Raw genomic sequence first — 16,751 nt, forward strand, 5'->3', positions numbered from 1 at the left:
AAGTGGTAATCTGAAGGAGCAAGGTCTGGTGAATACAGCAGGTGGGTTAATACTTCGCAGGCAAGATCTTTTAACGTGTCTTCAACTGGTTTTAAAGTGTGTGATGGTGCATCATCATGAAGCAAAATTACTTTGCTGTGTCTTCTGGAACATTCTGGTCATTTCACAATCAAAGCGTGGTTCAAATTGATTATTTGTTGTTGGTAGCCATCAGTATTAATGATTTCACCTGGTTTTAGAAAAGCTCATAATACACCACACCTTCCTGATCCCATCAAACGCAGAGCATTGTCTTCTTTCCAAAACGATTTGGTCTTGCAGTGGATGTTAATGGTGGACCTGTATCAACCTATGATTTTGTGCATTTGGGATTCTCAAAATAAATCCACTTTTCATCGCCAGTCACAATTCGATGCAAAAAAGACTTTCTTTCAAGACACTGAGTAACATTTTACTGATGATTTTTTGGTTTTCCAATTGTCTTTCGTTCAGTTGATGTGGCACCCATTTTCCTTCCTTTAAAATCTTTCCCATTGCTTGTAAACGATCAGAAATTGCTTGTTGAACAACATTTAATATTTCTGCAAGTTGCTTTTGAGTTTGATATGCATCTTCATCCAATAATATTCTTAAAGCATTTAAACCTGCATTCACAGGTATCTTGAGATAAAGCATGTTTAATCATAAGCTTCCCAAGGTATACGAAACTTTTTCTTCAAAAGAATGAAAACTTGCCACAAATGCTCTTTTTTTTGGCATGAAATTTGACATTTTTTAAGCATAAAAATATCTATGATGTTAACACCTTCAGCAAATTTGACATATGAAGTTTTGAAGCTTGCTGTCAATACAACAAAATAGCATATATATCAAATTGCATACATATCAACATTTTGTAACTCCATCTATTGAAAAAAGTCCACATTAACTGGTACATCTAGTAACTTCCTTGGCACACATGCTACATAAAACAAGAATATCTGTAGTTTTCCAAGTATCTGCAGAATAAGGAGTAACCAATGCCATAACATAACACCTTTTACAAGTTACACATCTTTGTATGATGGTACTTTCTTAGGCACAGTGTTTCTCAAACTTCAATCATATTTGCCTTAACTGACCCCCTGGAGCCATCTGGGATAGCAGCCCTGACATGAAACTCTTCATGAGTAAAACATCCTACCTTAAAATTATTATAAACTTTGTAGTCTACTCCATAGCATGCTTGTAGTTTTAACATTTAAACAGGTCTTCCAAATTTGCTGGGACATCGGTGCCCCAGGTAGACTCCTTGTACTCACCCCATGACCTCAGCACCCCACCCCCCCACCCCCCGCACCTCTGTGCTATCCAGCAGGCACCAGAAATAGCCCTTTTATAGGCCCTAAGTTGTTATTGGACCCAATTCTTCTAGGTGTTTTATTCTAAAATTATTCTTCGGATATAAACTATTATATGCTTAAAACATATTAAAAAGTCTATTTATAGGAAGTGGTGCCAAACCTGGGAAATGCCCACAGAAAGAGAAACTCAAAGATGTAAGCGAACCCCTGCTGGCCAACCCCAAACAGGGAAGAAAGCTCAGGGACTCTGGGGCCTTGAATGCCTGACCCAGGACACCCATTAAACAAAGTTTATAATTTCAAACTTCTACCCGTTTTTTTTTTTGTTTGTTTATTTATGTTTTTCTTGTTGTTATTTGTTTTTTTAATATGGCTAAACCTGAATCACCAGGGTTAGGAAAGGTGGATGATTTGGGATTAGAAAAACACTTTTCTGAGACTTTGTGATTAAGGAAGTCCTATCTCAGGGTTACATTCTGGAAGCCTCTGGATGTGGGAAAGACTGGGAAGTAGGAAAAGAGATTCTGCAGGGAGAAGCTAGTCCAGGAAGGTGGTGGGTGGCCCCAGCCAGCAGGCAATGCAGTGCCCTGTAGCAGGGATGGCAGAGGAGCGAGGGGTGCCAGCCACCTCTAACTCACTCTGCAGTGATTTCCCCTGTTAGTGCTGAGCAAGAGAGGAGGCTGGCCATAACAGAGCCCTTAATGCCAGTACCCTAGGGCCCAAACAGGCTGTACCCACAGCGGGGAGAGGCATGGCAATGAGAGTGCCCTAGAAGCCTGGGATTCAATCCAGGATTGAGATTTGGAGCCGAAAGTGGCAGTCAAAACCAGGACACCTAAGGCCACCACTGGGAGAGGTGCCCGATTCCCCTGATGACATGAATTAGGGCTCATGTAATCTTCATTACATATTAAAGTGTAGAGTGGAGCCAGATCTGCATGGTTAGGGGAAGAAAAGGGGAGAAGTTTAGGCTTGACATCAGTTTTTGCTTACTTTCTAGAAGTATATAAGGCATTAAACTTTTTTATTTTGGTTAGAAATATCAAATTTTCAACAATAATTATAACATTTAAAACAGGACTTTTAGAAATACACCTTTTAGTAAATGGCAGAGTCATTGACTTGAGTCAATATTTTCAGGTATTATGGAAATGAAAATTTCTCTAAGGCACCAAGTTGCTTTGAAATCTATTTCTGAAACATCAGAGTGGCTAAGGCCTTCTCTTGGCACTCACTATAATTTAGTTCAAACACAATTACTGTAACATAATGTGATTTTACTATACCAATTCAAATTTGAAAATTAAACACTTTAAAATTATAAGGAAAACCAGCTCAACTATTGATAGCTTGCTGGTAGACACTAGTGACTTCCCACATTCACTTTCTACAGTGATGAGAAGGCAGGGTGGCTGCCAGTGCCTCAGAGGCAGACCTGGTCTGGTCTCTCCTTCCGTGCCCAGCACTGTGCGCTTGTGGACATGCAATGGATGCCAGAGGAAGCATGCACTGCTCCAGATGCAAGACGAGAGTCAGGGCTTCTTTCCTCGGGTCTTCTCCTCCTCCACCTACTGTTCGCCAGCAAAGGTACCATTAGTGACACTCTCAGCCCCAATTTATTATATGTGAATCTTATCCAGTTAAAAATATCACCACTGGACAATTACAGCAGAGACCATTACAATTACAGACCCACAGAATAAAGGACTTCCAACTTTACCCAGCTTAGGAATGTAAGCAATGCTCTGCAATTCCAGGTGCCTACACTATGCCAGTTCTGAGCCCAAACACTTCCTTTCTCTAGCTGAGACCTATGCTTTCTGAGTTTTACTCTGCTTGTGCCACGGGCCTGGCTCAGTCATCCTCTGCCATTCAGGGGAACAGAGAATTGGTTGTCCTCGATTCTGAAACAAACAAGGTTCATAATGTCTATGAAATTCTCTTTCTCTTACAAACTCTCACACACAGAAGGCACTTAGAAAGATGTATAACATGTAATGATACCAGAAAGGCAATCCTGCACAATGCCTAATGGGATGGATATATGTCTTCATGGCAGCCAAAGAGCTTTCATTCATATTTTAAAAGTGTAAGGAAAATAACCAAATCTTTTTATTTGTTAAGAAGCAGTGAGTTAGCTCTCAATCACAAAAAGAGAAAAAGCCCACTGAGAAACTGGTTTCTAAAAAATACTAATTTATCGTAGTTATGATTTAGCCCATTTAGTTCAAGCTCTACTAGAATAAGGCTGCTCAGTGAGCCTAGAGAGAGAAAATGGAACTCATCACTGAGGCAGACGCTAGTTTCCTACCTAATGCCTTTCTCCCTATTAGCAGAGCCAGCTACCCATTAATTAAAAAGCCAAAGCACGCCATGACCAGCTCTCCCAGGCTCCTCTGAAGCCAGCACGTGGGATGTGACCCAATCTTGACCACTGTGGAGCTCTTAGGGATGGGAGACATCAAGAGGGATCCTTTCCTTTCTCTATCAATAAAAAAATTATTGTGATGCTTGGAGCCGAGGTCGCTATCTTGCAATAAGAGAAGAAGGCCAAAGATGCTCAGAAAAGCAGCCTGGGGCCGGACATCTTTGAGTTGAACCAAATCTGAAACTATCTGCCCAGACTTCCATGAGAAAATTGAGGGTTTTAGATTGCCTTTGGTTGGGTATTTTGTTACCTGCAGTAGAAAGTATCATTACATTGCTGGGCCCAAATGTTTTGTCTCCTCCTGGGTTTCCTATTTCAGTCAAAAGTACAAGTACATTCCCAATCACTCCAATTTAAAAGCTTCTTGTCATCTCGGAGCCCTCTCTTGCCACTGCTGTCCATATACAATTAGCACTATTCCCATACTTAAACTAATGGTGAGTCAAAGCCAGGGTCACCAATTTTACTGCATTAAGCAAAAATCAAATACAAAATAGAAGAAACCATATGCAACATTTCACTTTTCTCCTCAAATACGAAGTAGTTGTTGGGCAACCAGTAATTACAAAACTGATTGATTCCCCAAAGGAGATTTACAATCAGCTCCTTGACAGCCCATAATTTCTACTTTGGAGATTAGGTGTCATCTATTTCATCTTCCCTTGAATCTGGGCTGCCCTCAGTAACTTGTTGACCAACAGAAGGCAGCATAAGTGACATCTGGAACTTAGAGGCTAGGTCAGAAGGAGCCTTGCAGCTTCCCCTTGCCACCCTTAAATGCTTGCTCTTGGAGTCCTGAGCCATCGCATAAGAAAGCCAGGCCAGGAGATGAGTCCCTGGAGACTGAAATGACATAGGAGAGAAAGAGCCACCATGGACACAAGTCCTTCAGTTTCAGCTGCCTCAGCATTTGCCATGTGTATCAGAAACAAAAGGCCCACGTGTACCCTTCAAAATTCCCGACCCTCACAAAAATTATGAACAAAATTAAATGTTGTTTTCCTAAACCACTAAGTTTTGCAGTAGTTAGCTACACAACAGAAGATCACTTAACCAAGCAGTTCTCAAGGCCTACTGGTGCCAGGGCATTTATTTATTTATTTATTTATTTGATAAATCACAAAAAACATTATGGTAATCTGTGTGCTCACCTTCCCCATGCCCAAGGACACAGGACAGGTATGGGGAGCAGCGTGCAATTACAAAGGGAGGGGCTGTGTTCCTGAAGGAAGTTTCATGTGCTCCTGAACACAGGAAGGCATCATCTGTGGGATAATCTTCAGTTGTTGGATGAGTGAGATGTGAGGAAAATTTTATATTACGAGTCATATTGTAAAATGAATCTTTATAGATCAACATACAAAAGGAATCTGGAGCGTATTCAAAGAATTTTCAGAGGAAGCAAAAGCATGTTATATGGACAATTTTTAGTCCTTATATATTTGGAACAGGTATAGAAGAGATACAAGAAAGACAGGAGAAGAAAATAACTAGTTATGTCAGATGTTATGAAGCCAAACTTTGCAAACCGCCTATATTAGGTATACAAATGGGGCTTCCTTACCTAGACGCAGTGTGTGTGTGTGAGAGTTTCAAATGAAATGAAATTATTTTTCTTCACATCCACACCTAATTTTCTGTTACTGTGTCTTAGAAGCAAATGACTCAAGGGCTGACCAACCCCTCTTGTCCAGACGTCCTGGATGCTGGCGGCTACAGAAGGGCGGTCCCTGCTCCTGTGTTACACAGCACCTGACTAAATCAAATGAATGCGATTCTGGAAGCACCAGCAACCTGCATACGTTCTTTACTCACGAGTAGATATAATTAGTGTTGTTTTTGTCTCTCAAAAGAGAGGGCCTTGGTGAGGCTTATGTGTTGAAGGACCTTTTCTAGATGAATCTCGTTTTCACAGAGCTGCTCTGAAGAGCTCTGCATCACATGCCAGAATACAGCAGTGTTCTCTGATGCTATTCACTGCACCCCATCCCTCGGTGCCCAGCAGAACCCCTCAGAAAGAAGTCAGAGATGTGCCGATAGCCTATCTGCTGGGGAAAGATCTAGGAAATGTCCTGTACACTCTCCTTGGGGAGCCAGTGACCGCTTTGTCTTTCGAGTTCCACCAAGGAATGTAATCTGAGCTTGTGTTCCCAATAACCTTCAAAAGGATGCCCACAACTTGCTCTCTTAAATAAGGCATGATAGAATAAGTACCGACTCCCTGGACAATTACTCTGCATGTTTTAGGCAGGTTTAATTTCAGCCACTTTAACTGTTCATTTATTTCAGCCCAGTATACTAGTACAGTTTAAAGAAATAACTGCAAAACTATTGCTGTAAGAAAGGAACTGATAAAATGGAATATAATTACATTGGCCTCTCACAGACGTTCTGGTTCCTAAGTACAAGCATTCAATGACAGGGTGCACTGCTGCAGAAACAACATTTTAATCGGTGTGGGAAAACATAATAATGGAATCTGTCTGGGGCAGGACTGAATGAGGCCAATGAATCGAACCTTTTCTGTTCAAAAAGAACTTCTGATGTTTATGTTTATGGCAGAAATGTGCACATTTGTGAGCAAATGAATGTGTTTGTGGTGAACTGTGCAGCAATAACTGCTGAACAATTTTCCTACACAGCACTGTGTACACTGTGGTCTGAACAGTGGCAGGGGGTTGTACTGGAGGCTATCAGCATACGGTCACATGCCAGCTGCCCCAGGCGGTCACTGGCAGTACATGGCTTCACTGCACTACCTACTGATAACCCAGCACATAACTGAACGTTGGGCAAAAGAAAACATTCGTGCCAGATGGTTGTCTCAATATGACTACCTGGTTTGTCCTGCTGAGCTCCAGGTTTATATGTACTGAAGGAAGACAGAATAACACCACGTGTGGACACTGCAGAGATCAACTTGGTTAGTGCAGTTGATGTTGAGAAAAGAACACACTGGGCTCCAGGTCTGAATTCTGGTTGAGTCACTCACCAACTATAATCAAATCACACAATCTCTCTGAGTTTTTACTATAGTAGTTATTATCTTTACATTGTATCAACAGAGGGAGTCGATGTCCATAACATTGATTTCACTGCATTCAGAGAAGAGGAAATAGTTTATAACATGGGATAGTCTCTCCTCTGATACAAGCCTGTTCCGAGACCACTGCCTCACAACCCAAAAGGGCTTACCATAAGTTCCTCATAGTCTGTAACATACACTTGGGAGATTACTACTCTGTTTAGCTTAAAATATATATTCGGTATTGACTACATTAATTAGAGATACTCCCAGTATGACAAACATGTTTTTCCAGAACTAATGACTTTTATGTCAGGCTGACAAGTATAATTAGGCAATAAATCCTCAATCAGTCTGGTTCAAACTGTTATGGGGAAGACAAGGTCTCTGCCATCCTTGTCAATTTATGTATAAAATATGTATGAGTGCTATTTCTAAACAGAGGAACTGGCTAAAGGAATTCCTAATTTATTTTTGCATGAATATGCTCTTTCAAATATTCTATCTTTTCAATAGTTCATATTTCAAACAAGTGTCCAAATCATAGCTATGATTAGAAAGTCACAAAATGTGAACTTGGTTTTCATCAAAACCAAGAGTGTTTTATATGTAAATAAAAAGTGATGTCTATTTGTTAGAGGCAATGACTCTGAACTTGGCATGGGGCCATTCCCATGCCCATCTGGGATCAGCTCCCTGAGCTACTTATTGGATAAACCTTGGCAGAGAACCTATTACTTGCACAGTGCTGGACAGGGGCTAGGGCGGAGGCAGGCAATTTAGCACACATGGATAACAGAGAGGGCAAGAACGTTGGAGGAAACCCTGTTTTTAATTTGGAGTCGCTCCTAATTGCACTGAGGGTGAACTTGGTTGGTGGTGCACCAGTTCACAGGGATGACCTGACTCAGATACGTACAATTCAGGAAACATAACATAGCGAGCATTGCAATTGGAAAGCTGGACAGGAACACAATCACATGCCTGGCGGACATCTATCCCAAGGAATCCCACCATTACATCGGATGGAAAGCCCTTTGAGGGCAGGAGCTCCTGTCTTTTTAAACCAGTCTTCAATGCAGGCAGTATACTGCATGGCTGACAGTACAGGTCAGGCTGGACTCCCACTCCATCAATGACTGGCTGAGGGCTCGGCACCTTACTTAAGCCCCCTGAGCCTCAGTTTTGTCATCTTACAGGTGCTGGTACTGTGTCCAGGAAAGTCATTGCTATCTAAGGGCAAAGATGCTTCAGCTACTTCTATATCCACACAGTTCATCACAAAGTGCTGAACAATGAGAGGCTCACATTCAAGTTTTTATAGATCATGTCTTTGTACTTTTAAAACATATTAAGCTAACCTAATGTACAATCTCCTCTTTCAGTTACTTCATCTCATCTCCTTTGGAAGTAGGGGTGAAGTGCAGTTTTCCCACACAGGGACACACGTCTATATACATAAACATATTACATTACCAACCACATTGGCTGCACTAGTTACCAAAATGACACCTATTACTTAAAAACAAACAAAAAAAACCCTCACCTTTATTGCTGAGAATATTCCAGATGTCCCCCCACTGTCCCTCTTCTACCCAGATCCCACCCCACCCCAGAACTTCAACACCCTTGGTAATGTATGTATGTATGTATGTATGTATACATATAAGTATATATGTATACATACACACATTATGTATACATATAAGTTCTTTATGTATGGGTAATGTATGTATACATATAAGTTCTTTAATCTCTTCCCACCCCATCTCCTTCCTCTGAGATTTGTCACTCTGTTCCATGTTTCTATGCCTCTGGTTCTATTTTATTCATCAGTTTATTTTGTTCATTAGATTCCTTGTTCACTAATTTTGATTTTTAGATTTAATTATTGATAGATATGCATTTATTGCTATTTTATTGTTCATATTTTTTATCTTTTTTTTTCTTCTTCAAGAAGACCCCTCAACATTTCATGTAATATTGGTTTGGTGGTGATGAACTCCTTTAGCTTTTTCTTACCTGTGAAGCTCTTTATCTGACTTTCAATTAAAAATGATAGCTTTGCTGGGAAGAGTAATCTTAGTTGTAGGTCTTTGCTTTTTATTACTTCGAATATTTCTTGTCACTCCCTTCTTGACCTGCAAAGTTTCTGTTGAGAAATCAGCTGACAGTCGTATGGGTGCTCCCTTATAGATAACTGCTTTTCTCTTGCTGCTTTTAAGATTCTCTGTTTTAAAACTTTGGCATTTTAATTATGATGTATCTTGGTTCATCTTGGTTGGGACTTTCTGCACTTCCTGGACTTGTATATGTATTTCTTTCACCAGGTAAGAGAAGTTTCCTGTCATTTTTTTTTTCAAATAGGTTTTCAATTCCTGGCTCCCTCTCTTCCCCTTCTGCTAACCCCATAATGCAAATGTTGGTATGCTTGAAGTTGGCTTCCGGTCAAGCTGGGAGTGTAGATAAATGCAGTACTTGCATACTGCCACAACCACATCAAAATTGCAGCTAAATCAGAACAACCATCATTCAGAACCACCTGAAATCGGGCTGAACAGAAGTCCTTCAACTACAAAATTATAGAAGCCACATTGAGACTGGTATGAGGAGCAGAGGCACAAAACAGGCTAGTCTGACACCCCCATGTGGCATTTTATGTGGGAAGGCTATCTTGGCTGTGGAGGCCTCTTGTGATGAACAAGGGGTCCTAGCCCCACTCAGACTCCTCAGCCCAGGGTTGCAATAATGGGAAGAGAAGTTCCTATAACTTTGGGCTGTAAAAACCAGCAGGAATTGTGGCTGAGTGATAGGGAGAGTTGCTGCAGTCCCAGGCAGTTCCTCTTAAAGGACCAGTGATGAACTTACTTGGACTCACTCTCTCTGAGCTTCAGTACTAGGGCAGCAGCTTAAATGGGAGGAACTAAATTGTCTGGCAACAGAGCAAGAAGTAGGGGGCAGCTTTCTCTCAGACAAAAATGACAGCAGAGGTCATTGTTCCTTTGATGACATTCCCCTGCCACAGTGCCAACAGGCAGTCACTAAATCTGAATCTCCATCAATCTGGCCCATACTGTTTGCCCCACCCTAGTGATTACCTGAGACCCTGCCCCACCCAATTTGCAGCCCCACCCAAGCTGTTTGCAGTAGCTTTTCCATATGAATGGCCTGTCCTAACTCAGGCTTCAGATTTTCCCAAAATCTCTCAAACAAGTAGCAGCTGGCTTCAGTGTGCCCCATACCTCTTGGTAAGTGGCTCTAGGGCCGGAACTAGCACATTCTGCATTAGTTCACAGGTTGGCCTCTCCTGAGCACCTCGAAGCCCAACACAAGTAGCAGCCATCTGCGGATCACTCCGTACCTTGTGTTGGGTCACCCCAGGCAGGGCACAGGCAGTTAGCTGACTTTGTATCTCCCTGGAGACCCCAGAGCTAGTGCACCCAGTGGTCAGCTTCAGACCACACTACCACATCCACAAGCAACACACTCAAGGGGCAGACTTGAAGAGCACCAAAGCCTCATTGAAGCAAATCCTACTCCAAAGGGGAATCTCCTACACAGCAGCCCTTCTGCTGTAGTCACAGCTGGTGTGTAGAGCCAATTGGTGTGGGGCCATCAATCCCTCCCTGTGATGCCAACAGCAATCAATGTCCAACAACAACAGGACAGTGCACACAGCCACACAGGACACACCAAAAGTGCCCAGCTCAGGTGATTGGAGAGGCTGAGCCACTGGGCTCCTTTAGGATTCCTCCTTCAACTTTGTGTCACGGTGAGTCAATAGTAAATGCCCTAATTTGTTGCCATGAGCAGGCAAACTTCCAGATGCTATAAACTGAATCTGACATAAATCGATTTCATACTGAGATACCCAAAGACCTGCCATATAATTATTTTAATATAGGCTGGTTTATCAGCTGTCAAAGTGATCCCTTGAGTACTGAAGAATAAAAAGACTGAAATTTAGCCTTGCTAAAATAAAACAAAATACAAAACCCTATTGATTATTTATAGTGCCAGAAGCAAAAGCCTTCATTTAAAAGAGGGGATGTTTTCAATTCTTCCCCCTCATTTTACTTGGATTTTTATTTTTAAGGATTGGCCTACATTTAAAATTTGTCCATCTGCTAAAGAATCTCATTTTCTTTATGGAATAAAACCAGTTCAAGAAGGCCACATCATAGTTATATAGAAACATGAAAATATTTACTCTCTAAGAAAACATTTATTTGGCACTTGGTATTTTCAAGATGTTGAGCCTGCTGGAATCATACAAGTTCCAATCCTAATAAAAAATTTTAAGTAAGACAATAACTGTCTTTCCTTGCAAGTACAGGAAACTTACATGTAACTGACTTGTGTGGTCTGCCACTGCACATGCCACTCACAAATGTTATGGATAGAAGCTTGGATATATCTTTGGATGTTACTCCTCAAGTCTTAATCAACTGACTTTTAAAAGAGCCTTAGTATCTGTGTGTCCTTGGGTGATATTGTGAATCTATTTCTTAACCTGTAAAGTACCCCAACTATCTTGAAGGTTTATTGGAAAACTGAAATTGTATTTGTAAAGGACCCAGAGTGCAGTGCCTAACATACAATAATTACTGTTATATTTAGCTATTTTTTATTACTAAACATTAATAAGCTTTATCAGATAAGTTAATACTTACTTTTGTAAGGTCCTCCAGGTTCTGGACTGATTTCTAAGGCAAAGAATATTTTTAATTAGTTAATATGTACAGAAAGTATCAAAAGCTCCTTCCAATTCTAGATCTGAATCAGACAGCACTACTATTACTAGATTCATGTGGATTGTTTCAGGGAAAATCTACGTCTATACTAGCACCGAATATGCATAAGAAATGATAACATACTGTACAGGGCATTCTGTTCCCTGCTTCTTTCACTTAACAGAACAGTTTGTAGAGTGGTCAATATCCTTAGCTATTAGTGCTGTCTCATTCTTTTTGGTGCATAGACATAGCCTTATTTATCCAATAAATCTCATTTTTAATTTACGCAATAAAAGATTATTTTTTTCTATTTTACAAACAATGCTGCAAAGAACATCCATGTATTCATTTTGCATATGGGAGGATATATCTATAGGGTAAATTCTTACAAATAAAATTGCTAGATCACATGGTATGTGAACTTTCAATATTAAAAGCTACTATCAATCTACTTTTCACAGAAGTTACACCAAATTAAGTTCCCACCAGATGTGCACAAAAGTGGGTTTCCCCCACACTCAAGTGAATTATTAAGTGTTATGGTCCGTACTGCCTGGTATGTGAAAAATCACATCACTGTGTTTTTAATGAACATTTCTATTGTGACTGAAGCTTAACATGTGTTTTTTTTTTTATTATTATTTTCTTTTATCCTCACCTGAGGATATGTTTTTCTATTAGAGATAAACCCATAGATGCTTCCTCACCGTGCCCTTCCAACCACTTCCTCATGCCTAGGCAGCCAATGATTTCTGGTCTGTCACCATAGGCTAGACTGCATTTCCTAATGTTTCATAGAAATGAAATATTACACTATGTATTTTTTTATTTTTGGTTTGGCTTCTTTTGCTTATCATTACTCTGAGATTTATCCATATTGTTGCATGTATCAATAGACCATTTCTTTTAGTGCTAAGTAATATTCCCTTGGTAAGGGTAAACCGCAATTGTTCATCCATTCACTTGCTGATGGACATCAGGTTAGTTCTGATTCTTGACTATTGCAAATAAGGCTGTTATAAATATTTATGTACAAGTATTTTTTATGAATACACTAGTGTCCTGGTGCACAGATTCGTGCACACTGAAAGGAAATTAATTAGAAGAAATGTTTTAATATTGCTAGTCACCCTTCCTCTATAACAGAAGTGTCAACCAAATTCACAACCAACAATGAAAAATCAACACACACACATTTGATTGGCGCCAGTGAGAGCTTAATATTGTAACATGCTCAGGCATGAGTCAACTTAGCCATATATATATATTAAAGTTGCTTAATTATACCTGCTTTCTGATGCAGCTAAACTTTTTCCAGTGTGAAATTTGAAACAAAAAGGCAGAGCGTTGCCTTGTTCAACCTCAGCTAGCAATTCCAAATTTTTACTAAGCTATTCATGTCCAAAACTGGTTGGGAAAGTGTCACAAGTATTGATTTGAGGGTTACAAATAAATTTTAGTGAGCAGGTGAATTTGCAAATATGGACTCTGCAAATAATGAGGCTCATTACATGTTTGAGTGCTTTAAAAAAGCACTTCTGCAGTGCCTTAAAAAAAGAACAAAACCCTCACATTATGGTCCATGCTAATTTTGCCTTATATTCTATATTTTACATGTTTACTCAGAAGAGCTACATTTCTACTTTTGTTGTTACTTTTATATATACAACTACATAAACATGGTTGCACTCATTTACTCTCTCATAAGAGCAATGATAAATGAGATTTTTTTCATTTCCTCTCTACCATCCTCCTCCATACACTTTTTATTGATTTTATAATGTTGCTTGTAGTTTGCTTTTTTAAACCATTGACTATATCTTTCTATTTTAAATTAAAGGTATTGTCTCCTAGATATAAAATGAGGATATTAACATGCACACACTACCCCTCACCTTTCCCTCTCTTACCTTTTATTTTATTATTTATTATTTCTACATTGTCAGACTTTATAACCTTTATATCCTATTCTGTAGCAATCACTATTGTTTTAGTTCTTCAGAGCACACTGAATTTAATTATTAGATGCTAGTCTCTTTGAGAGTCTCCATTCACCTCCTATTTGGCTGAAATTTGCCTTCTGGTAATTTCTTCAGTAAGAGCTTAAAAAAATTATATGTCCTGAGTTCTTACATGTTCACCAATATTTGTCTGTTGTCTATATATTTAAAAGAAATTTGGGATAAGTAAAGAAAGCTTGGGTCCCTAGATTATTAAATCATTGGGCAAAAGAATCAGAGCATCTAGCATTGTGCAATAACCTTTTGAACAATCCTCAGATGAAGAGTCACTAACAAAAATGAATAGAAGGTGTTATTTACAAAAAAACTTTCTCCTATGCATATTCTATCTTAAAACTTACATTCTAGCTACTGTTGATGAGAAGACGAATGTATTCAAAGGAATAGGGATATCATATAATCAAAAATCCAATGGTGACCAGGATAGCACTGGAACATCTCAGAGAAAACAGTCTGATGTGGAAAATCTGTAGACAATCCATCCTATATAAGCCTAACACATAAGTGTCAGGCCATCTGGCCGTCGTTCAACCAATCAAAGCGCAATATGCTAATGATATGCTAAGGCTGCTCAACCACTCACTATGACATGCACTGACCACCAGGGAGCAGACACTCTGACCAGTAGGTTAGTTTGCTGCTGGGGTCTGGCCGATCGGGACTGAGCGAGATGGGCTAGACATACCCTGGAGCCCTCCCATGGCCCCTCCCTGACCCCGATGGTGCACTGGTGGGGGCCCTCAGCCTGGCTTTCACCCTCTCGCAATCTGGGACCCCTTGGGGGATGTCAGAGAACCAGTTTCAGCTCGATCCTGCAGGCCAAGCCAAGGGACCTCAGTAGTGCACGAATTCATGCATTAGGCCTCTAGTTTATACATAATCAAAAATCACTGGGAAAGTAAAATGGCTTGATATTGAGAATAATGGGATTCAAATCTGAATTGGTTATGAAGTAATAAGATTATTACCACTGATTAGAACATCTATCCAGGCAGTAAAAAGCACAATGTTTACTTCTTGGGTGATGCTGTGGACAAAACTCCTAGAACTGCAGCTAAAAATGACCAAGGCTAATGCTGTAATATTGCTAGCTAAAGGAAGACAAATGAAAGGATGGATTTGCCTTAGGACTTTGCCTGTAGACTGCTGCTTAAAATAAACAGTCCTAACTCTAATTTTTGGGAAGAGACAATGTGAATATATTTGACCCAAAATATGTGTTGCTACCTAGTGGTTAAAGCCTGTGCTGAAGATGCCACCTAAAAGCAACTTTTCAAGAATAAAATTATATAATCAGAGTACACAAGTCTCATTTATAGTACTTGAAAAGCCAACACTCAGCCATATGTTTATGTGTTAAGTTTAATTAGATTATCAATCTACCTGTATAAAATCATCTGCTTGCATACACTCTAGAAATAAGGAACCAAAAACAGATTTATAAAATAAATATTTGTACCCATAACCAAATTAGTAATAATTTCTGCATATATAGTGACTTTTCAAAGTAGAGCATTTTCATGTATATTTTACTTAATAATTCGTGCACACAGCAACCATGACATAGGTATAATTATCCCCATTTTGTAAAATAAGAAAACTGACTTGGTGTGGCTAAGTGATTTCCTAAGTGAATGGGCAAGTCTACATTGCAGTACATACTCTGCTATTATGCTTCATTTTTTTTAAAGAGAAGAATGACAAGTTTTGGGGATAAGGTTTATATAAACTTTCATAATCTAATTTATGAGGTCACAGCTTTTGGCATCACTTTGAAAGCAATGTAGTTCAGTTACCTATCAAACCCTCTTTCCATCATCAAAAACTAAAAAGAAGAAGTGAGGAAGAATCAGGAAAATATGGCATTGTATGCAAGTAAAATTTATGAGAATGAGTTACAAAAAACAAGCAGTAATCAAAACTGTCACCTGGGGCAGAGATTAAGCAGGAGAAATCAGGGAAGCCAATTAATTTAAGTCATTTGTGCAACCACAGTATACAGTTTAAAAATATCAACTCAAGTTAAAATTGAGGCATATTACTAGTGTTCAGTAGTTTCTAGAATTTCCTTGATAGCATACTATCCTGGCCCAAACCATCCAGTCCAAAAATTTGCCCAACATGAACAACTGAAAAACCTTTTTTTTTTTTTTTTTTTTTTTTTTTTTTCTTTTCTCTATAGCAAGAACATTCAGGGGCAGAGGGAATTCCCAACTCCATACAAATGTTTAGAGATAGCTGCTTTGCACATCACCTACAGTGCCTCCTTTCCCCCCTCCCCCCTTTTAAAAAAAATACTTTTACTGATTTCAGAGAGAAAGGGAGATAGATAGAAACATCAATGGTGAGATAGAATCATTGATTGGCTGCCTCCTGCACACCCCCTACTGGGCAGGGGGGGGGGGGGGGGAGGGACTAGCCCACAAACCAGGCATGTGCCCTTGCCCAGAATTGAACCTGGGACCCTTTAGTCCACAGGCTGGCACTCTATCCACTGAGCCAAACTGGCTAGGGCAGTGCCTCCTTTTCTTAGTGAAACCTCTCATTTCTGATTTTCTTGAAAACATACATCTCCCATTTTCTTTACTATCCTGGTTATCCTTTCCTAAACACAGACATGCCTGTCCACATTCATTTTGAAGTCTCCATAACTGAACATCTCAGCCAACTAAATGCTGTACTACCTTGGCATAAGATTATGTGAGCTTCTGGAGGTATTCATCATACTATTTAATCTCACAAAGGTGATCACCAAACCCTCAAATACAGTTTATAAAGACCTGTTTTGCATACTTTAAAATCAATTTTACTTAAATATAATTTACATTTAATAAAATCCACCAATTTTAAGTGCACAATTAGATGAGTTTTGACAAATGAATATCATGTAATTATTTCTTCAATCTAAGATATAGAAAGGATCCATCATCCCATTTCCCCCATGATTTTGACAGCCAATCCCCCTTTCTTTCCTCTTTCCTCTTTCCCAACAACCACTTATTTGCTTTCTATCACTAGAGTTATGTCTTTTCTAAAATATCATATACATGAAAACTTAATGTATAGTCATTTGTATTTGGCTTCTTTAAATTATTAAAACCTTTTGAGATTTATCTATGTTGTGTGTATAGTTATGTAGTTTGTTCCTTTTTCTATTTATTAGTGGTATTCCATTGTATGGATATACTATGACTTGCT

At 39.4% G+C, this 16,751-nt stretch overlaps 1 protein-coding gene across 2 annotated transcripts in view; it reads right to left on the minus strand.

The window, feature by feature from the left end:
• PELI2 (pellino E3 ubiquitin protein ligase family member 2) overlaps positions 1 to 16,751 on the minus strand; it is a 145,418-nt gene that overhangs the window by 17,043 nt on the left and 111,624 nt on the right. The window contains exon 3 of one of the 2 annotated variants that reach the window (XM_084893907.1): positions 11,470 to 11,502. The exons of the other annotated variant lie outside the window; for it this stretch is intronic. Within the exon in view, the coding sequence (XP_084750033.1) occupies positions 11,470 to 11,502 (33 nt within the window). The remainder of the gene's footprint in view (positions 1 to 11,469; positions 11,503 to 16,751) is intronic. 2 annotated transcript variants of the gene reach the window in all.

This window comes from Pipistrellus hanaki (assembly GCF_964339955.1).
Source record: "Pipistrellus hanaki genome assembly, chromosome: 1".
NCBI classification, from domain to species: domain Eukaryota; kingdom Metazoa; phylum Chordata; class Mammalia; order Chiroptera; family Vespertilionidae; genus Pipistrellus; species Pipistrellus hanaki.